This window comes from Pteropus vampyrus, unplaced genomic scaffold, assembly GCF_000151845.1.
Source record: "Pteropus vampyrus isolate Shadow unplaced genomic scaffold, Pvam_2.0 Scaffold20, whole genome shotgun sequence".
Lineage (NCBI taxonomy): Eukaryota > Metazoa > Chordata > Mammalia > Chiroptera > Pteropodidae > Pteropus > Pteropus vampyrus.
The window spans coordinates 11411050-11428567 of NW_011888801.1; the positions used below are offsets into that span (position 1 = coordinate 11411050).

The following is a 17518-nucleotide window of genomic DNA, read 5'->3' on the forward strand; positions in this document are numbered from 1 at the left end:
CCCCATTAGACTTTATGGCAAGGCCTCCAGTAATAAATAAGTTGTACCAAACTCTCTACCACTGTGACTGATAGCATCCCCCAGACTTCAAAAGCCTAGAATCAAATTAGGAAATTTGTCTTAGGAAATTTGGCTTAGGATAAGACTGAAGACAGAATATTAGCCCTCCTCCAATAGAAGGAAAAGGAAAAATGGCCGCAAAAGTACATCAAACGAGTGTACACATACAGCACACTATACTTACATATTCATACACACAATCTCTGACTATACTAGATAATGCTATGTAAAATAAACGGGTTTTTTTCATAAATTGTTCCCCCAAGTAATCATTTTTCCCAAGTTACAGAGGCAGTGAGTCCTGACTCATGGATAGAAATCTGCCTAGATCAATGGCCAGTCTAAATGACACAATATATTTTTTAATGCTCCTTTTATGTCATTCACCGAACACTCATTAGACACCTACCATGTGCTAGAAATTGCATTAGGCAGTTCAGAAATTGCATGTAGAGCATGTCAGCCCCATCTTTGAAGAACTTCGCAACCAAACTGCAGTGGCCACCTCTCAGGTGTCATAGCCAGTAGTCGCTCTGGTTCTCAGGTCCAAGACAACCACCTCCCCAGGAAGTCAGTCTACCCAGAGTTGACTTGACAATCCTACCTCTTTGCCTATGGCTCAATGACTCAGCCCCTACAGGCATACTGGACTCCAGGGAAAAGTGGTGGTGTCCTAGGAGGGCAGCAATGGGCTTGTAAAGGCAAAGTCAGTCACCACAGCTGTGAGGCAGCATTCTCTCCCCACACTCCTCCCCACCCTGCCATTTCACCCAGGGGCTTTTTCTATTGGCAATCTCAGTAGTGCACATCCACATTTAGATAAGTGGCACTAAAATAAAATGGACTATAATTATTGTTATAGATTACAGTAATTATAGAGGGGGAAAGGGCCGATTAGATTAGCATGCTAACCCCCCACCAGAACCCGGCTGATATGAAGGAGATTTGTGCAGAGGCCAATGAACCTGCTGTGAGCGTGGAAGTCACTAAGGCCTCCCAGGGCCCAGGCTGCAAAGGGCAGGGCAGCAAAGGAGGGGAAGTGGGAGGGAGAAACTTTTAACCTGGAAATAAACCAGCCATTAAAAAATGAGGCCTCCTGCCAGCCTGCCTAGGGGTCACACGCAGCCAACCCGGCCACCACTGTGAGAGGCAGAACCATGGCTGGGCTTCCTACCATGGCCCAGTGCTGTCAAGAACCAAGTCTTCCTCCTATGGAAAGACTTGCCCCTCTGCTTCCCAGCTCTAGTCTGCCATTTCCCATCAGGCCACACAGGCTTGCCTGGAGCATAGCACTTACGAAGGACAACTGAGACACTAGCAAGTGACTTAGACTCTCTCTGAGTCTCAGTGTCCTCTTTGGTGGATGGAGAGACCATTCCCATTCATGTAACATTGTAGTGAGATCACAGACATAGGGCATTCAGGACAGACTGTGGCTGGCAAAGAGGAAGGCCTGAAAAATGTGACTGCTCCTTCCTTGCCCTGGCCACTCCCGGCCCCACATTAGGCCTGCTGGTTCTCCCATCCTCACACTCAGCTTGGACTGAACAATGCTGACCTTAGGTAGAGAACTTAACCTATGGCTGCTTGGGCCATGAAATCTGCATTGTCCTCTGAGTCACAGCTCTGCTGTCCACCTAGACCCCATTCATAAAAGGTCTTATGTGTAAGCCTACCACCTGAGCAGCTCCTGGCTTGTCCAAGAGCTGGGTACCAACCTCAGTGCTAGCTTCCAATGTCTAGGCCTCGTTCCCTCTCACTTATCTTTCTGTGGGAACTGAAGTCCTATTTTGAATCCCAGGGTAGAATATCTGGGTACTGAAGTCATGAATATTTCCTGCTCAATTAGCCCTATTTCCTTTCCCAGGGCCTATCCAAATTCAGTGACCCCCACCAGTACTTAGACACTTAGGATTCCCATTTGTCTGAACCATGGATAGAACTAGGCATATGCCTAGCCAAGTGCACTGCCCACCAGCGGACCTTCACCATCTCCTAGGCCAGACCATCTCTGAATAAGTGGGTCTATTGCCAAAGCCCAGCCCTTCTCTGATGCTCTGTCCAGCTGACACCTAGCAGTCAGGGGCACATGCTGCCAAGCATTCTCCAATATAGTTTCTAACTACACATGACCCCTCTGCTCCAGGGTCTGAGAAGAGACCATAGACTTCACAGAATCCACTCTGAAATTACTCCCTAATGTTTGTTCCCAGTTATGCTCTCTGCTCATATCTCCTATTAGCCCTGGAAAATACTTATCACATCATAAGTATCTGCTTACTCATCGGTCACCCTCAGGAGGCTATAAAACTTCATAAAAAAGTAATTTTGCTTTTAATTACCCCTTAGCAGTATCTGACACACAGTAGATACCAATTAAGAGTTGATGAATGAATGAAAGAATAAGAAATTATTGATGCCTAGACATTTGTCAGCTTCTTACTTTCTTGATTTACTTCTTCTCTGTAGGGAGAAACATTCTTTATAGAATATGGTCAGGGGCAGAAAGAGGTACAGTGAGCCTAGCCAGAAAGGCAGGTGCTCGTTGCACTGCTAGGCAGTGACCTGGGCTCAGCAAGTCAGGAAGGAAGAAGGGACTGGCAGATTGCAAAAACAGCCCCCATTCTGAATGGAGCCCCAAAACACTGGAAAACCTTGGCTATTGCAGGTTTGCTGTAACCCATGGAGATTAGTCAGTGTAAGTAGACCAGTAAGTTTTTGATTCCATAGCGTCTCCTCTTACCTGGTAGCCATTCTTGCAAAAGTGGAAACCCCTGATCTTGACAGGGCTTGTACAGCTCAGCCAGTGTTGGTAGATTATCATCTTGCTCCCTACATTCACCAAGAAAAATTGAATCCAGCTTAAATGCTTTTCTGAAAATCTGCAAGTTGCTACCAGGCCAGTTTTTGTTTTTAGGCTCAAAGTTTGCCTGTTGGCCCCTGCTTTCTACACAGAGAAGCAAAATACAAATGTATCCATAAACCAAGACCAATGCTGCCACATCACCATAACATTCGAGCTCCCACTCCTATTTCCCACTGTCACATATCTGATGGCTTGCATTGCCAACACACCCAAACAACCTTGTCTCAGGAGCATCTGTGGTGATATAAAGCCTCAGAAGGAGAGCCACTCAGTGGGAAAATCTTGGGACCCATGGGACAGATCTCACCCAAAGCAGCTTCCCCATTGTCCCTCTGCACCCTTCCAACATCCTGTTGCTCTCTCAAAGGCAATATCTGATAAGATAGAAATAGGGTAAGTCTGATTTAGGTATTTGTATACAATGTAATTCCCATGATCAGATCTCACTGGTGGAGGAAGCCAGGCAAGGTCATTTTCCTCCATGTCCTAAATGTAATGCTGAGTTTGGCCCTCCGTACTCTGTCTTTGGGACTAGGAGTTTCCCAATAATAGGTAAGCTGAGGCAATGACTAGAGGGTCCTTACATGGAGTTCCTCATCACAGAAACCTCAAGGCGGTTGCAAGTTAAAAACAACAGTCATGGACACTTCTTGGAGGAAGCATCTGATCCCTGGAATATAAGGACACCTTAGAGGATGCCTGCCCTTGGTTCTCTTTTCTAATATTTATCCCCAAACCCTTAGACATGCAGCCTCCTCTTCCAGCTTGTCATCCTTCTCATCAGGTAAGACCAATCCTGACAGAAGATGAAGTCTCTCACTGAAACATAGCTGCCCTAACCCAGCATCTATCCAAGCCTAATGAGTCTCCTCTGCTTTAAGAGGCAGAATTGTTGGACACTGCTGACCCACTCCTGCCTTCCCCAGGGCCCAGCCTCTCACATAGACTAGTCTCAGAGTCAGGTTCTTAGGCAGAGGCTCTTGGAGCCCTAAGTAAGAGATGGGAATTGTGACATCAAAGACATATTCAAAGCCACATGGACCTCCTTAATCCCCAGAACTCTCCAAGGCTTGGCATACCTTGGTGCTTTTGCCTTCTTTTCCTCTGCCCATAACATGGTTCCTCTGGTTCTTTATGTGGCTTTCTCCTTCTTAACATTTAGGTTTCGATTTGTATATTACTTCTTCAGGAAGAACTCTGCAGAACACAGTCCTGCCACCAGCACTGCCCCATCTCCATCAGAGCCGCTCCTGTTTCCTTCTTAGCATTTACCATTAACCTTTCATTATTATGTTTATGGGTGTCCTTAATATGGGCAGTCTCCCTGTTGTCCTCTCTGCAGCACCTAGCATGGTGGCTTATTCAGAGACAGGTCAATGAGGATTTGTTGGCTGGTCACATGAATTTATTCTCTGGTGAAATGCAAACACTAATGTTTCTAAACATCAATCATCAACTAAAGATTTCTTCAATCTTGAGTATCTGGGAAGGCTCGTCTTCCTTCTCCTGGGGTACCTGATTTATTTTTGCCTTAGGGATGACCTGGCACTCCAACTAGAAATTCTTGCATTCTTTACTGTGGCTAGTAGGAGGCTCCCAGGCATTTAAGGAACATCAGGAGTTGACCTCCAGCAACTGATCAAGTTCTTAGCAGATGAGTCACTGAGCACCAGCTGCACCAACGGGGAGGGCTTGAGCTGCTTTATTGGTTTCAGCCCAAGTCAGGACTCACTGGGCAAATACTACTACTGGGCTAAAGAACACCAGAGGTGAGAGGCTGATTGAGGTGCATGCGTCTCATACACTAATCTTTCCATGGCTTTATCTTGCATCTCTGTCCTCATTTTCTCTTTGCCCTGATTTCCTCCATTTCTTAATTGCGGGGAGGGGAACCTCCAGTTGTACATTAAGTATTTCTGTAAGCTGCCGCTAATCCTTTTCTGAGATGAGGCAGAATATAAATAAATATAAATAAATATACTCTATTTTCCCCCAGGGTGCCCCACTCCAGTTGGATTTAGGTCATCTACACGTCTATTTATGATCTATTTTCAAATTTCAGGATTCTGACTGTGTAAGCAGGAACCACAGAGCTGGCTCTGGGACTGAGACACCTGCCAATACCGACATTACACAGAACTCTGCCGCTAGCGTACAGGCTGAGGCCAGCCCAGGGGCCTGGGGAAGATGCAGGAACATCCACAGAGGGATTGTCAGCACACAGGGCTTGGGCAGCATTGCAAATCCAGAAGAATAGTCAACAATCATCTCTCCCTGGGCCTCAGCTTGAACTTATATAAAATGGGGGTTCTGGACAAAGACCGTCTCTGAGAATGGGTTTTGCAAAGCTCCTGGTGCTGTGTCTGGGACAATGTATGGTTCCAAGTAGCAAACAGCCCTTCCAGTTGAACTTCGGCTGGTGGGCTCTTAGCACAGCCCTATGGATTCCTCTGCTACAGCTAAAGCAGCAAACACTCTCAAGTTTCAGAACAGAGGTGGAAGGACTGGGCTGACTTCAGCTTGTCAGACATGGTGGACAGTTCCTGAGGCACCCATGCAATTTTAGGGCCTGGTCAAAGTGGCAGAAATATAGAGCACAGGTGCAATGGTACCCCAGGCTCCAGCCTCAGCCGGTCCTAAATGCCCCCACACTGTGGCAGAGTAATCTTGTAAAATGAAAACCTTCCTGCTACCCTTGAAATATAGTCCAAATACACAGGTGTTAGAGTCAGAGTCATAGGCCTTATCCTTTTCTCTCTTCCCTCACCCTGAAGAGCTCCCAGTTCTGTGATGGCAGCACCCACCTTTCTCATGCCTCTAGGTATTCACACCTCTCTCATCTGCAGGGAGCCCTCTGCCTTTTCCACTCCTTTGCTGACTCTGCTTCAGGCTTCACTGTAGATGTTACCTTGTCCAGAAGGTTTTCCTGGGACCATCCCACAGCCAGGCTTGGACCACTGTTGTATGTTCTCCTATAGCAACCCTGTCCTCCCCTAGTCTCAGCCCTCAGAGCATCACTGAAAATGTCTGCCAGGTGGGCACCAGATTCTAAATGTGGGAGGGCAAGGCTGTGTCTCCTTTTGTCCGCTGTCATTTCCCTGGCACCTAACCCCATGACTGGCACATACCAGGAACTCAATGAATATAGATTGAGCAGAGCATCACTGAAAATTATTAAATGAGATGACACTCATTCTGCCAAGCACCAGCAGTTTGACACTAGGTAATTGTCCTCAGGGGACCTGGCTCTATACCCAGAGGCCATTTTAGGCCTTGAAAAGGAGAAACTGGAAAAAAACAAAGTTTGCTTCTGTGAGGAGACTGCAGGACAGAGAAATTACGTGAGAGATTCGAAGCTGTGTCTAAAGCAAGCTCTGTCATAGGAAATAGACTAAGAGGGCAGGGGCGACAGATGATATAAAATGAGGGAGGTCAAGCACCATCAAGATGGGGGACCAGGACACACTGGAGTCACTGGCTTTGGGCATGGCCTCATCCTTGCTGGTCAGAAGCACATGGAGATGGACACTACCCTACTCGTTGAGTGGGCATCCAGAGACAGAAAATGGAGTGGCTGCTGATAGTCACCAAGCTCTAACAGAGTCAGGCACTTTGTCATTATAAGGCCATCCCAGTTTTGTCACTTATCCGCCTCAACACTTATCCTCCCTCCTTCCACATACTGCCTCAACAAGCCCTCTTTACAGGTTGCACAGAGCCTTCCGCCATCCAGTTCTTGTTCTCCTGCTGGAGAAGCTTTGCAAGATGCCAGCCACATCCTTGGACTCTCAGAAGCAGAGGTGAGAAACTGGCTTTGATCCTAGCCTTCCTGAGGGTCTGCGAGTGACACACTCTGCCTCCCCCAACTCATAACCTGCTCCCCTTCTAAACCTGCCTTTCCCAAAAACAATGAGCAACCTTCACGCTCAGAGACTCTAAACCACAGTACCCAGAGCACATTTGCCTGGTAGGGACACCTGAGTGATTAGACAAACACTCATGAGCAGAACACAGGTGTCCCCAGATAAGAGAGTTGCAGGGAGCCCACAGAAAGGTGAGTGATATTGCTGAAGAGGCCAGGTCAGCCTCAAATACAACAGGGACAGAGCAGAGGAAAGTCCATGCTGAGGTCTCCTGCCATGCCCTGAGATGCCCCAGGATGAGGCAGAGTAAAGGATCTGAGGGTAGACAGCCCAAGTCATAACACGGAGAATGTGGATCTTAAGGGGATTTTCTGAAAGTCCCTTAAGATTTTGAATCCTGAAAATTATGGAGAGATGCATGCCCAGGACAAAGTGAATCACAGACAGTGAGAACTGATGTCCAAGGAGGTCCAGGAATGCCCCAGCCCATTTCACCCCCCAGTTCCCACCCCTCCCTACACTTCCTTTAACGAGAAGCTGGAGTTCCTCAACAATGAGTGACAACTAGAAAGGAAGCAACAATGAAAACATGAACAAAATTTCCCCAAAACATTGGTGAGGGAGGGAGGAGCAGGCACGGGAAAGAAAGGAACGTCAGAAAGAACAGATAAAGAAGTAAAATCCATCACAAGAAATTATTTCTTAGAGAAAGAAAAAAAAAGATGAGGAGTTCAGACCAATATCCTCCCCTCTCTCAAAGAAGTTAGAGATAACATGGTCTCTTGAAGGAAAAAAAGAAATCTGAGAGACAAAAAGTTCAAAGAAGAGATTATAAAACAACAGAGATGAAAAGCAAATCATGAAGCTCAGGAAAGAGCTGGGCAGAGGAGTGGCCCAGAGAAAGTACATTTACAGGCTAGGACATATCGAAAGTTCTCTGTCCGCCCCAGCCAAACCATGAAGCATGCCTTTCCCAAAATCCTCCTTCCACAGACATGAGACCTCAGCCCCCTGGAACAGCTGCCCGCCCCACTAGATGATCATGTCTCCACTGCCAGTGCCACCAGAAAGCCATCTTGACAGGTGAAGCTCCCGACGGCGGCAGCAACAGCATCATCAGTGGGAGAAACAAGCTGTAGCTGTCAGTTCTGAAATGCAGACAGGGTTGTCCCTGTCTCTAGATGATGCCACAGGACTCAGGGCTTTAAATAAATCTCGTATTGATATTTCCACCAGTGGAGGGAGCCCTGGTGGGGTGCCTTTCAATATTTTTTAAATGATTTTCCTTCTTGACTCTACTTCATAATAAGTCATCAGACATTGGAAGCCAGAATCTTCTTTCCTACTGCAATGATTTGTTCTCTGGCAGGACGCAGGGTTTATTACCCTGGAATCCAGTTCACTACCTGAGCTGAGAGTTACTGAAGGCCTTGGTATCTTGGTCTCCCTCTGCTCATAGAGCAGGCTAAACAAAGTGACAGTGGCAGCTCTGAGCACCCAGATCCACAGGGCAGGTTCAAAGGCAGGGCCACTGGAGGCCTTCTCAAAGGAAGTTGTCTCCTTCTCTTTGAAGGTGAAGCCTCTCCCTCCTGATACCCAAATGGAATGACAGAAATAACACTCCAGAGTTATTCAGGGGGAGCTACAGTGTTTCTGTGTCTGATTGCCCTTCTGACCAAACTATCCCCGAGTCCAGAGCTCCTGAGAAAGTGGGCCAGCAAAACAGCAGACACTCAAGGTCCTCATCCATCAGAAAGAGAGAAGTGAAGATGATGCAAAAAATCTCAGCTTTAGTCAGATGTCTGCTTTGAGGGCTGCCACACCCTGTCCCAGCCCACTCCCACCCAAGGCAGGCATCCAGCAGGAAAAAGATCAAGTTGTGGGCAATGGTGAGTCAAGATGTTCGAGTATCTGGGACAGAGAAATCCTGCGACCTCCAGGATCGGCAACATGGTCCTTTCTTTTTACCATCTTCAAACAAAATAATTCATAGGTAATATGCCTGATGTTTAGACTCTGTAATAAAGGAAATATATGTCAGCATCTTCAGAGAGATGCAGATATGAAGCCCAACATGCACAGCTTTGGCCTTCAATATACACTAAGACTGGGGTCCTACAAATGGTGTATGTGCACCCTGTCCAGAGATGCAGTCGCCAAGCACTTGCATGGCCTGATGCAGGTGTTAATATGCTTCCAATATCAAGGATGCAGCCTGAATCCAAATATGCAGATCCCTCCATTCTGACAGAAAAAAAAAAAACACTGTGCTTCATGTCCTTTGTGTGATGTGGTTTGAGAGACCACTAACTGCCTCAGAATCTGGAAGAGGCTCTTAATTCCAGAAACCTACACCTGGAAGGACTTTTGGAGATCAGGTAGTTGAAAATCCCACTGACAACAGAAATCCCTTCCATAGCATCAGGACTCTGCATGAATACTCTTAGTGTTGGGGCACTCACTACCTTACAAGACAATTTATACTGTCTTCTGACAGCTCTATTAGAAACTTATGTTGAAAGCTGTTTTCCTATAATCTCTCCCTTCTGGAACAACACAGAGCACATCCCCACTCCTCTATGAAACACACTGTTCCCAGACCTTCTCTAGGGCAATGTGTACTTTTAGAAGGCAAGGCCTCAGTTATCAATAGAAACCTAGTTCTCCCAAGCAGCCTCAAGTCCCACCTCCCTTCTACAATTCCTTCAAATCCTTCAATCCTTTCCAGTATCCCTGACAGAGCCTTGGACCATACTCTCAACATCTCTCTCCTAGATTATTTCAGATGGCCTCTTCACCATCCTTCATGCTTCCAATCTCGTTTCCCTGTAACTCCTCACCACACAGAATAATCTTTCTAAAATTAAACCTAACCATGCCATCACCCCTTTTAATATCCTTCAGTGGCTCCCCATTGTCTTTAAATACACCTCACTTCCTCAGGAGGGATTTCCATAATGGACAGTTAGCTATTATATAATGCAGGTAACCTATATGGTACTCGGATGATGTGCCAGGCACTGGGCTAAGGCTATGCTATCTTATTTAAGACATATGAAGTGAATTTCACTTTTTATCTCCATTTACTAAGTGAAGAAAAGAGTATATATCAAGTCTCTAAGTAGATTTCTCATGATTAAACATTTGGCATATGCCAGATGTTAGATTCCAGTCAACTGTTTCCTGCATAGAGTAGATGCACACCCCTTTGCTGTAGCTCAGCACCAAAGATGGGCTTTGGCAGCCTCTCTCTGTCCATTTTCCATTTCCTCCTTCTTCCTCCAAGGGTTTTGTGGTCCATCTACACTAATCCTAACGCCTCAAGCAGGAGCAACTATTGGCAGTTCCTTATGCACACCTTCATGCTGCAGGCTGCAGGGACAAGGATCATGTATCCCATGCTGAAAATCCTTAGCCTGCCACCCACCTGGCAGCTCCTGTCCATTCAGCAGTTCAGGTGGGCTCACTTTAATCAAGTTTTACTGAAACCTCCACTAATCACTTCCTCTTCTGGAGTCTCTTACCCCAGCTCCTGTCATATGCTGAGCCCTTGTGTGTTCACTTCTGTTATCACTCCAGATGTTAAGCCCTTGGAGACAATGTCTATATCTTATTCATAACTTTATTCACGGAATCTAAGACAAGACTGAAAGAAGGTCAGGAAAGATGTGAATGAAGGAATAGAGTCCTGCTATTGGACCTCCAGCTGCTCCATATAGTTCTCTAACCTCTACAGTGGTGAATGGTTTCTCCAGGGCCCCACCATTCATCATTCTTGTTATCATTATTGGTATTAATTTTATACAAGGTATAATATCTCCTGGACACTGCATAAATAGTAACTATTACTACTATCGTGAAGAAAAAGTTCCAGGCAGATAATGAAGAGTATATGAAAAAATAAGAGCACTATTACAGTGGGAGAGACAGTCAATGATGTGAGAAAAAACTCACTGGTCTGACTGTAAAGATTAACCCATCATTTAAAGTGAATTCTACAGAGCACTCTTCAAACAGTACTAGGTCCTACAGGGGATAACAGCAGCAACAAGGAGGAAAGTCCTGTGGTAGAAAAAAATGGGTATAACAAAAATTCAACAGATTTCTTTACTACTAATTTTTAAGATGTTAATATGCGTTGTTGAGAATCATCAGAAGATTTTAACATATAGCATTTCCCATACTTGTTTTCCCCAGGGTCCCATTCCTTCAGGAAACATTTTCTTGAGCCTAGTGTTGCTCAGAACACACTTTTGGAAATGCCAAATTAATCTCTCTGTCAGGACAGGTGTTTCAATTGATTGTTTTTATTCAAATGAAGGCTGTAGATTTTTCCCTGCTGAGGTTACTTGGTTAGCCTCTACCAGCCTGCCATAATGATTTAAATATCCACTCTGTCACCCATCATTTTAGCTACTTAATATGATCAGTAACTTAATCACTAAAATGATTTATAATATCATAGGACAAAACAAGCAGAGCTATTTCCATCCCTGAGACTGAATCTCAGTGCTTCAGTGCTTATAAAGAAAACATGTGTCAAGCATCAGCTGTTTTCAAGATCATGCTCACAATATAGCCGATAATGAGTTTTCCTAACCATGTCCCTCAGTGATAGTCAATGATATCACACCAAAAATATTTGATGAAATGGGTCTCCATAAAGAAAGCAATTCCTAACAGAGGAGGCTCACTCGATGCCCAGCTTCACCCGATTATAAACATTAGAGTGTCCAAATGATTGACAGATTGAATAACTTTCAGATAATCTAGTAAAAGTATTGTTTCTTTCAATCTGCCTTTGATGGGGATTAAGTAGCGACAAGTTCAAAGTTTTGCTTCTAAACAAGTGCCTGAGGTGCAGCCAGTATTACCACATGACTCCAATAGAGTCATGTACTGTGAAAGGCAACTGAGCCAAAGATATGACCTTGCATTTTCCTGCTGCAATCATGAGACAATATAGCTGTGCCCCTGAGGTTAAACACTCATGGAGAAGTGTAAAGCTGGTTTATATCCAAGCGATTGCTTTCCTTGTCCCAAAGGAGATTGCAAACTCAATGTAGATTATTTACCAAACTCTTGCACTATGTATATAAGTTTCTAGTTTAAAATGGAAGATAGTACATTCTCCCCCAACTTCTAACTAAAATATTTATAAAGACAAAGAAATGACAACAGAAAAGATCAAAGAAAAAAAGATGAAGACAATACCGGCAGTCATCCTATTATAAATACTGGGAGGGATTTCCATTGAATAAAAGGTCAATGAATATGAATTGAGAAATGTAATCAGTGGACTACCTATGTATATTGCCTTTCTAAAACACCACAGGTGAATATTCTAAAATCACCCTTCTCTTCTTTGTTTACTCTGGAGCTCAGGGTCTATGCCAACTTAGATAGTGTACATGAACTCCCCTTGTATGTGCTTCCCGCTCCTGAATAGCCAGATGAATTTCTGCATGTTCCAAAACATATGATAGCAAAGGTTCCCAGAATGTGTTCTTCAGAACGTCAGTCTTACATGATGCATTTCAAAGAGCTTTCATCTCATGGAATTAGAGTCATCAAAGGTTCTGAGAAATCATTCTGTAAAGAAGCCTTTATGGTTTTGTTTCACTCAACATTTCTTAAATGCATTTGAATATACGGCACTTTTATTTTTCACTTAACATCTATACACATTTAGAAGAACTACTGTTCCCTGAAATACATTTTCAGAAAATGCTCTACAATTATTCAGGGAAAACTATTTCCAGAGAACTATTGGGCAAGAAGTGGAGAAAAAAAGGAATAGGCAAGGCCACATTGAATCCTGAGAAATGAGTGCTGTTTGCTCAGACAGATTTAGAAAAAAACAGCCTCTTCTAGCAGGGATTGCTGTTACAGAGTAATTGATTAGAGTGCCAGACAAAGTTAGCGTAGATAGACTAGACAATGTAATAAACCACATCTGCTAAATAATTCATACACATTTATTTTTTTATGAAATTGTTAGAACTAAAGAAAAAGAGAAGGCTAAGATGGAAAGTCACAGGAAGAGAAAGAAAAATAACAAACTGAGCTTAAAAGGGGAGTTGGTAACTTAAAGAAGGAAGGATTGAAAATAAAACCAAACTCCTAATTCTCATATTGAAGTCTGACCTCATGTGACAATGAAGTAATATTTTTAAGGTATTTGAGACAAAGGAATATTAAAGCTGGAATTTTATATCCAGCCAAACTGTCTTTCAAGTGTCATAAAAATATCCTCAGACATACAAGGCTTCACTTGGTTTGTCACACAAAAGTACATTTAAAAAAGATTTTGTGAGAAAGCACTAAAATAAAAAAAGAAACAAACCTAGCAGATGTTGCAGGAGATTCATGAAGTAGGAATGAAAATAATAAGGCAAGAACACCCCCAAAAAGGAAAAGACAAAGATCCATAAAGAAAAAAAAATTAAAATTCTAGAAAATAACAAAATGCTTTGAGTAATAGCAAAATTAATGGTACAAAGCTGCTACATTTCTTATCATTTGGGCAAATTAAAAAAGATTTTAAAGGCAAAAAAAGTTAGATAATTTAAATCAAATTTTCAAATGATATAAGAATTCAAATGTCTTAATAATCACAATAATTTTTATTTCCAATTTAAAGACAATGATTGGAGGAAAAATATGCTGTGTGTTGTTTGTAAACTGCCTTAAAGACACAGACAGGTTAAAAGTAATAGGACAAGAAAAGATATGTCAAGATATACCAATAAAAAGAAAAACTAAATCAATATTAGACAAGATAAATATTAAGGCAAAAAGTACAGAAATATCTAGAGAGTTACAACAGAATGTTGAAGGCTTTAATTAATTTAAAAGATATACTATGTATAAATAAGCATGCACCTAATAAATTAGCCTCAAAATATATAAAGCAAACATATAGAATTGCGAAGAGACATGTAAAAATCTGGCAACATAGTGGTTAATTTCTAAGAAGCTTTCTCGATTATTGGCAGATCAATAATCACCAAAAATATATAAGATGTGAACAACACAATTTAATGAGCATATAATTATGCATTGGACAATGTAAAAATACACATTCTTCTCAGACACATATGGCACATTTCCAAAAACTGATTATGTAGTAAAATTGAACAAACTATGTTCTTGACAAAAATTACAAGTTACTAACGAAAACATAAGATATTCCTATATATGAACAATTTTTAAGTACTTCTAAATAACTCAAAGATCATAGAAATATTCAAAGTGGATAGTTCAAAACCACCAAAATTGAATAATAATTATAACAACACAACAACCACATAGCAAATATGGTAATTTGAGAAAATAGTTTCCAATCATTATATTCAAAGAGAAGCAAGACCTAAAAATTTTAAAAGAATATAACAGTAATTCCAAAGATATTTAAGAAAAAAGATGATAAAATAAGAGCAAAAATAAGATATTTATTTACTAAAAAATTATTTATATGTCACTGTTTGTTAGGCACTATTCTAAGTGTTTTACAATTAGTAACTAATCTAATCCTCATAACAATCATGTTACATAGGTATAATTATTATTTCCATTATAGAGGTGGAAAGTGAAACACAAAGAACTTAAGTAATTTACACAAGACCATACAGTTATTGCCTCAGCCAGAATCTGGCTTTAAAGTTTGGGCTATTTTCTTTGTTAAAATAGAAAGAACCAAACAAGGATAGTTAATTTTTTAAAAAGGAATAACAAAATAGACAGCTTCTGAGATTACCGATTTTTCAAGAAAAAGAGAATGTGTAAATAATATCATCAATGAAAAAGTGACATAATTACCAATATAGCAAACTTTTAAAATAAGAGATTATTAATTCATTTATGCTAATAACTTTTAAAAGTTAATGTGTGCTAAAACTTATAAATGATTCGAGAAAAAAGAAAACATAAAAATTCCTATTGCTTCTGAAGAAATTTAAAAGTATTAGCTAATAATTTTCCCATAGAGATGTTCTTAACTGTTTTCTGCACAATTTCTAATAAATTTATAAAGAATATATCCTTTTAGAAATTATACAAAGGAGCAGACCCTAACTCATCTAATGAACCCACTACAATTTTGACCCCCAAAGGAACAAAATTAATACATGAAGGATATTTTATAGAACTATTTCATTCATAATTATAGATTAAAAATATACAAACAAAAAATCTGAAATGAAATTCTAATAACTGCATACAACAGCAGATAAATTGGATTATGCAGATTAATGAAGAAAATCCACATCATCACTTCACAGAGGCAGAAAAAGCTTTCCACAATACTCAATATTAATTCCTGATGAAAATCATATTAAGAATAGAAGGAAAGTTCTTTAATCTGATAAAAGGTATCTGCAAAGTATATTTAATAAACATAATCCAAAATGGGGAAATAGCAAAGCAATTACTTTAAAATCAGAAAGATGAAAGATATGTACTATTACCAAATCTATTTGACATTATACTAGAAGTTCTAGAACATACAATAAGAAGAAAAAAAGACCTAAGGAATAGAAAGGAGAAAATGAGTTATTATTTTTAGATTACATGTTTATGTATATATAAAACAAAAATAATCGAGAAAAATTATTAGCTATAAAAGATGAATTTAGCAAGATGAATGAATATAAAATCTATTTCATCTCAAGTCAAATGTATGTTTAAGTTCCAAGCAATTAGAGAAAAATATCTTTAAAGAACATCATTTACCATGTCAGATAAATCTAACAAAATATGTGAAAGATCCATATAAAGAAAATTATAAAAATTACTGAAAGTCATTAAAGAACTTTAAAAAAGGATAATCTATGTTCAAAGAAAGAAAGATGTAAAACATGATAATCAATTCTCTCTAAATTTATATGTACAGGCAAGAAAAAAAAATAGCTAACAAAAAAGCAATATTTTCCCAGGAACTTGGAAGAATATAGAGCTAAGAATAGCTAAGACATTTCTGAAGAAGAATTGAGAGAGAAAAACCAACTAAATATTAAAATTTATATGATTTATTATTAAGCCATAGAAATTATAACAGTTGGTATTGGTGCAAGGATAGACTTGCTCACCAACACAATAGACTAAAGAGCCTAGAAGTGTATATGTGTGTATATATACACACAGAGAAATTTGCTATGGGAAAGAGGAGGTATGATAAATCATTAGGAAAAGGCCTATTCAATAAATGGAATTTGGGCAAATGGTTGTCCATATTTTTTAAAAATTAAATTAGAACCAACTCATATTATCCAAAAAAATCACTTTCAGGTAGATTCAGATCTTAAATTTAAAAGGAAAAAATTCAACTTTAATAGAAAGAACTCTTAATCTTGGTCATAATAAAGTAACTGGATCACACTAGCCCTTCCAAAATAAATAAATAAAAGGTTGAACTAAATACATGAAACAACTATTTTTAGTTATTAGACAAGAGGCAGTACAGGACTGTGATCCTTGAGGGAAAAGAGACAGATGAGGAGAGGCTTACAGTCTCACCAGAATCCCAAGGAGGGTACACACACACACACACACACACACACACACACACACCACTAAGCACATTATAATCAAATTGCTAAAAAAAAAAAAGAAAATCTTAAGTCAGCTAGAGACAAAGAAATATTATTTAGAGCATAAAAAAACTATAAAAATTATTGCAGATTTCTACTGAGTACAATATAATCCAGAAGATAATGAAATAAAATTGTTAGTGAAAAAAAATAATTATTGAAGTAAAATTTTATATGCAGTAAAAATAAATCCCTCAAAAAATAAGAAAAAGTAAAACACATTTATAGAAAAACAAACACCCACCAAAAAATGTTAAAGGAAGTTTTTCAGGCTGCCAGAAAATAATATCACATGGAAATGTTAATCTACCATTCATACCATTAATCTACCATTAAAGGAAATTATATATATATAATCTCTCTTTAATTTTTTTCATTTTTAAAAGATATTTGAGTGTGTAAAGGAAAACTACTAACAATAAACTGTTGGTTTAACACATAAGTAGAAATAAAAATAATGACAAGTAATAAAGTATGGAATAGTGGAAATTGGAAGTATAGTGTTCTAAGGTTCTTACATTATTTGTGAATTGATATAGCATCATCTGAAGTTGTAAAGTGATAAATTAAAGATGCACATGATAAATACTAAAAGAAGCACTAAAAATAATTTTAAAAATTAAAGATATATATCTAATAAACCAAGAGAGGAGATAAAATGGAATACTAAAATATAATACAAAAGAAGAGAGTAAAAGAGAAAGAAAGAAACAACAAAAACCCTAGATGGCGCAAATGAATAAACAGCAAATTTACAATATAAACCTAACCATATAAATAATTACATTAAATGCAAATAAAATAAACACACTAATAAAAAGTGAAGATTGTCAGAATGATTTTTTTATAGCCAAATATGTTAGCTGCAAGAAATGCTCTTTACTTTAAAAAAAATAGTTAAAATAAAAGATTAAAAAAGAAAAAACATGCAAACCCTAGCACAAAAAAAAAGGTGCAGGGCTATATTAATATCTAATGAAGTACCCTGCAGAACAAGGAACAAGACTTTTTATAATTATCAAAGTAATAATACACCAAGAATCATAAAATCTATGTATACATCTGATAACAATATTGAAATACATGAACCAAAAAATGACAGAAAATTCCAATACTCTTCTCTCAATAACTGGTATTAA

At 39.8% G+C, this 17518-nt stretch overlaps 1 protein-coding gene across 1 annotated transcript in view; it reads right to left on the reverse strand.

Moving 5' to 3' along the window:
* The window catches only part of GRID1 (glutamate ionotropic receptor delta type subunit 1), a 706314-nt gene that overhangs the window by 180302 nt on the left and 508494 nt on the right, over positions 1-17518 (reverse strand). The window contains exon 10 of the mRNA XM_011355348.2: positions 17415-17441. Within this exon, the coding sequence (XP_011353650.1) occupies positions 17415-17441 (27 nt within the window). The remainder of the gene's footprint in view (positions 1-17414; positions 17442-17518) is intronic.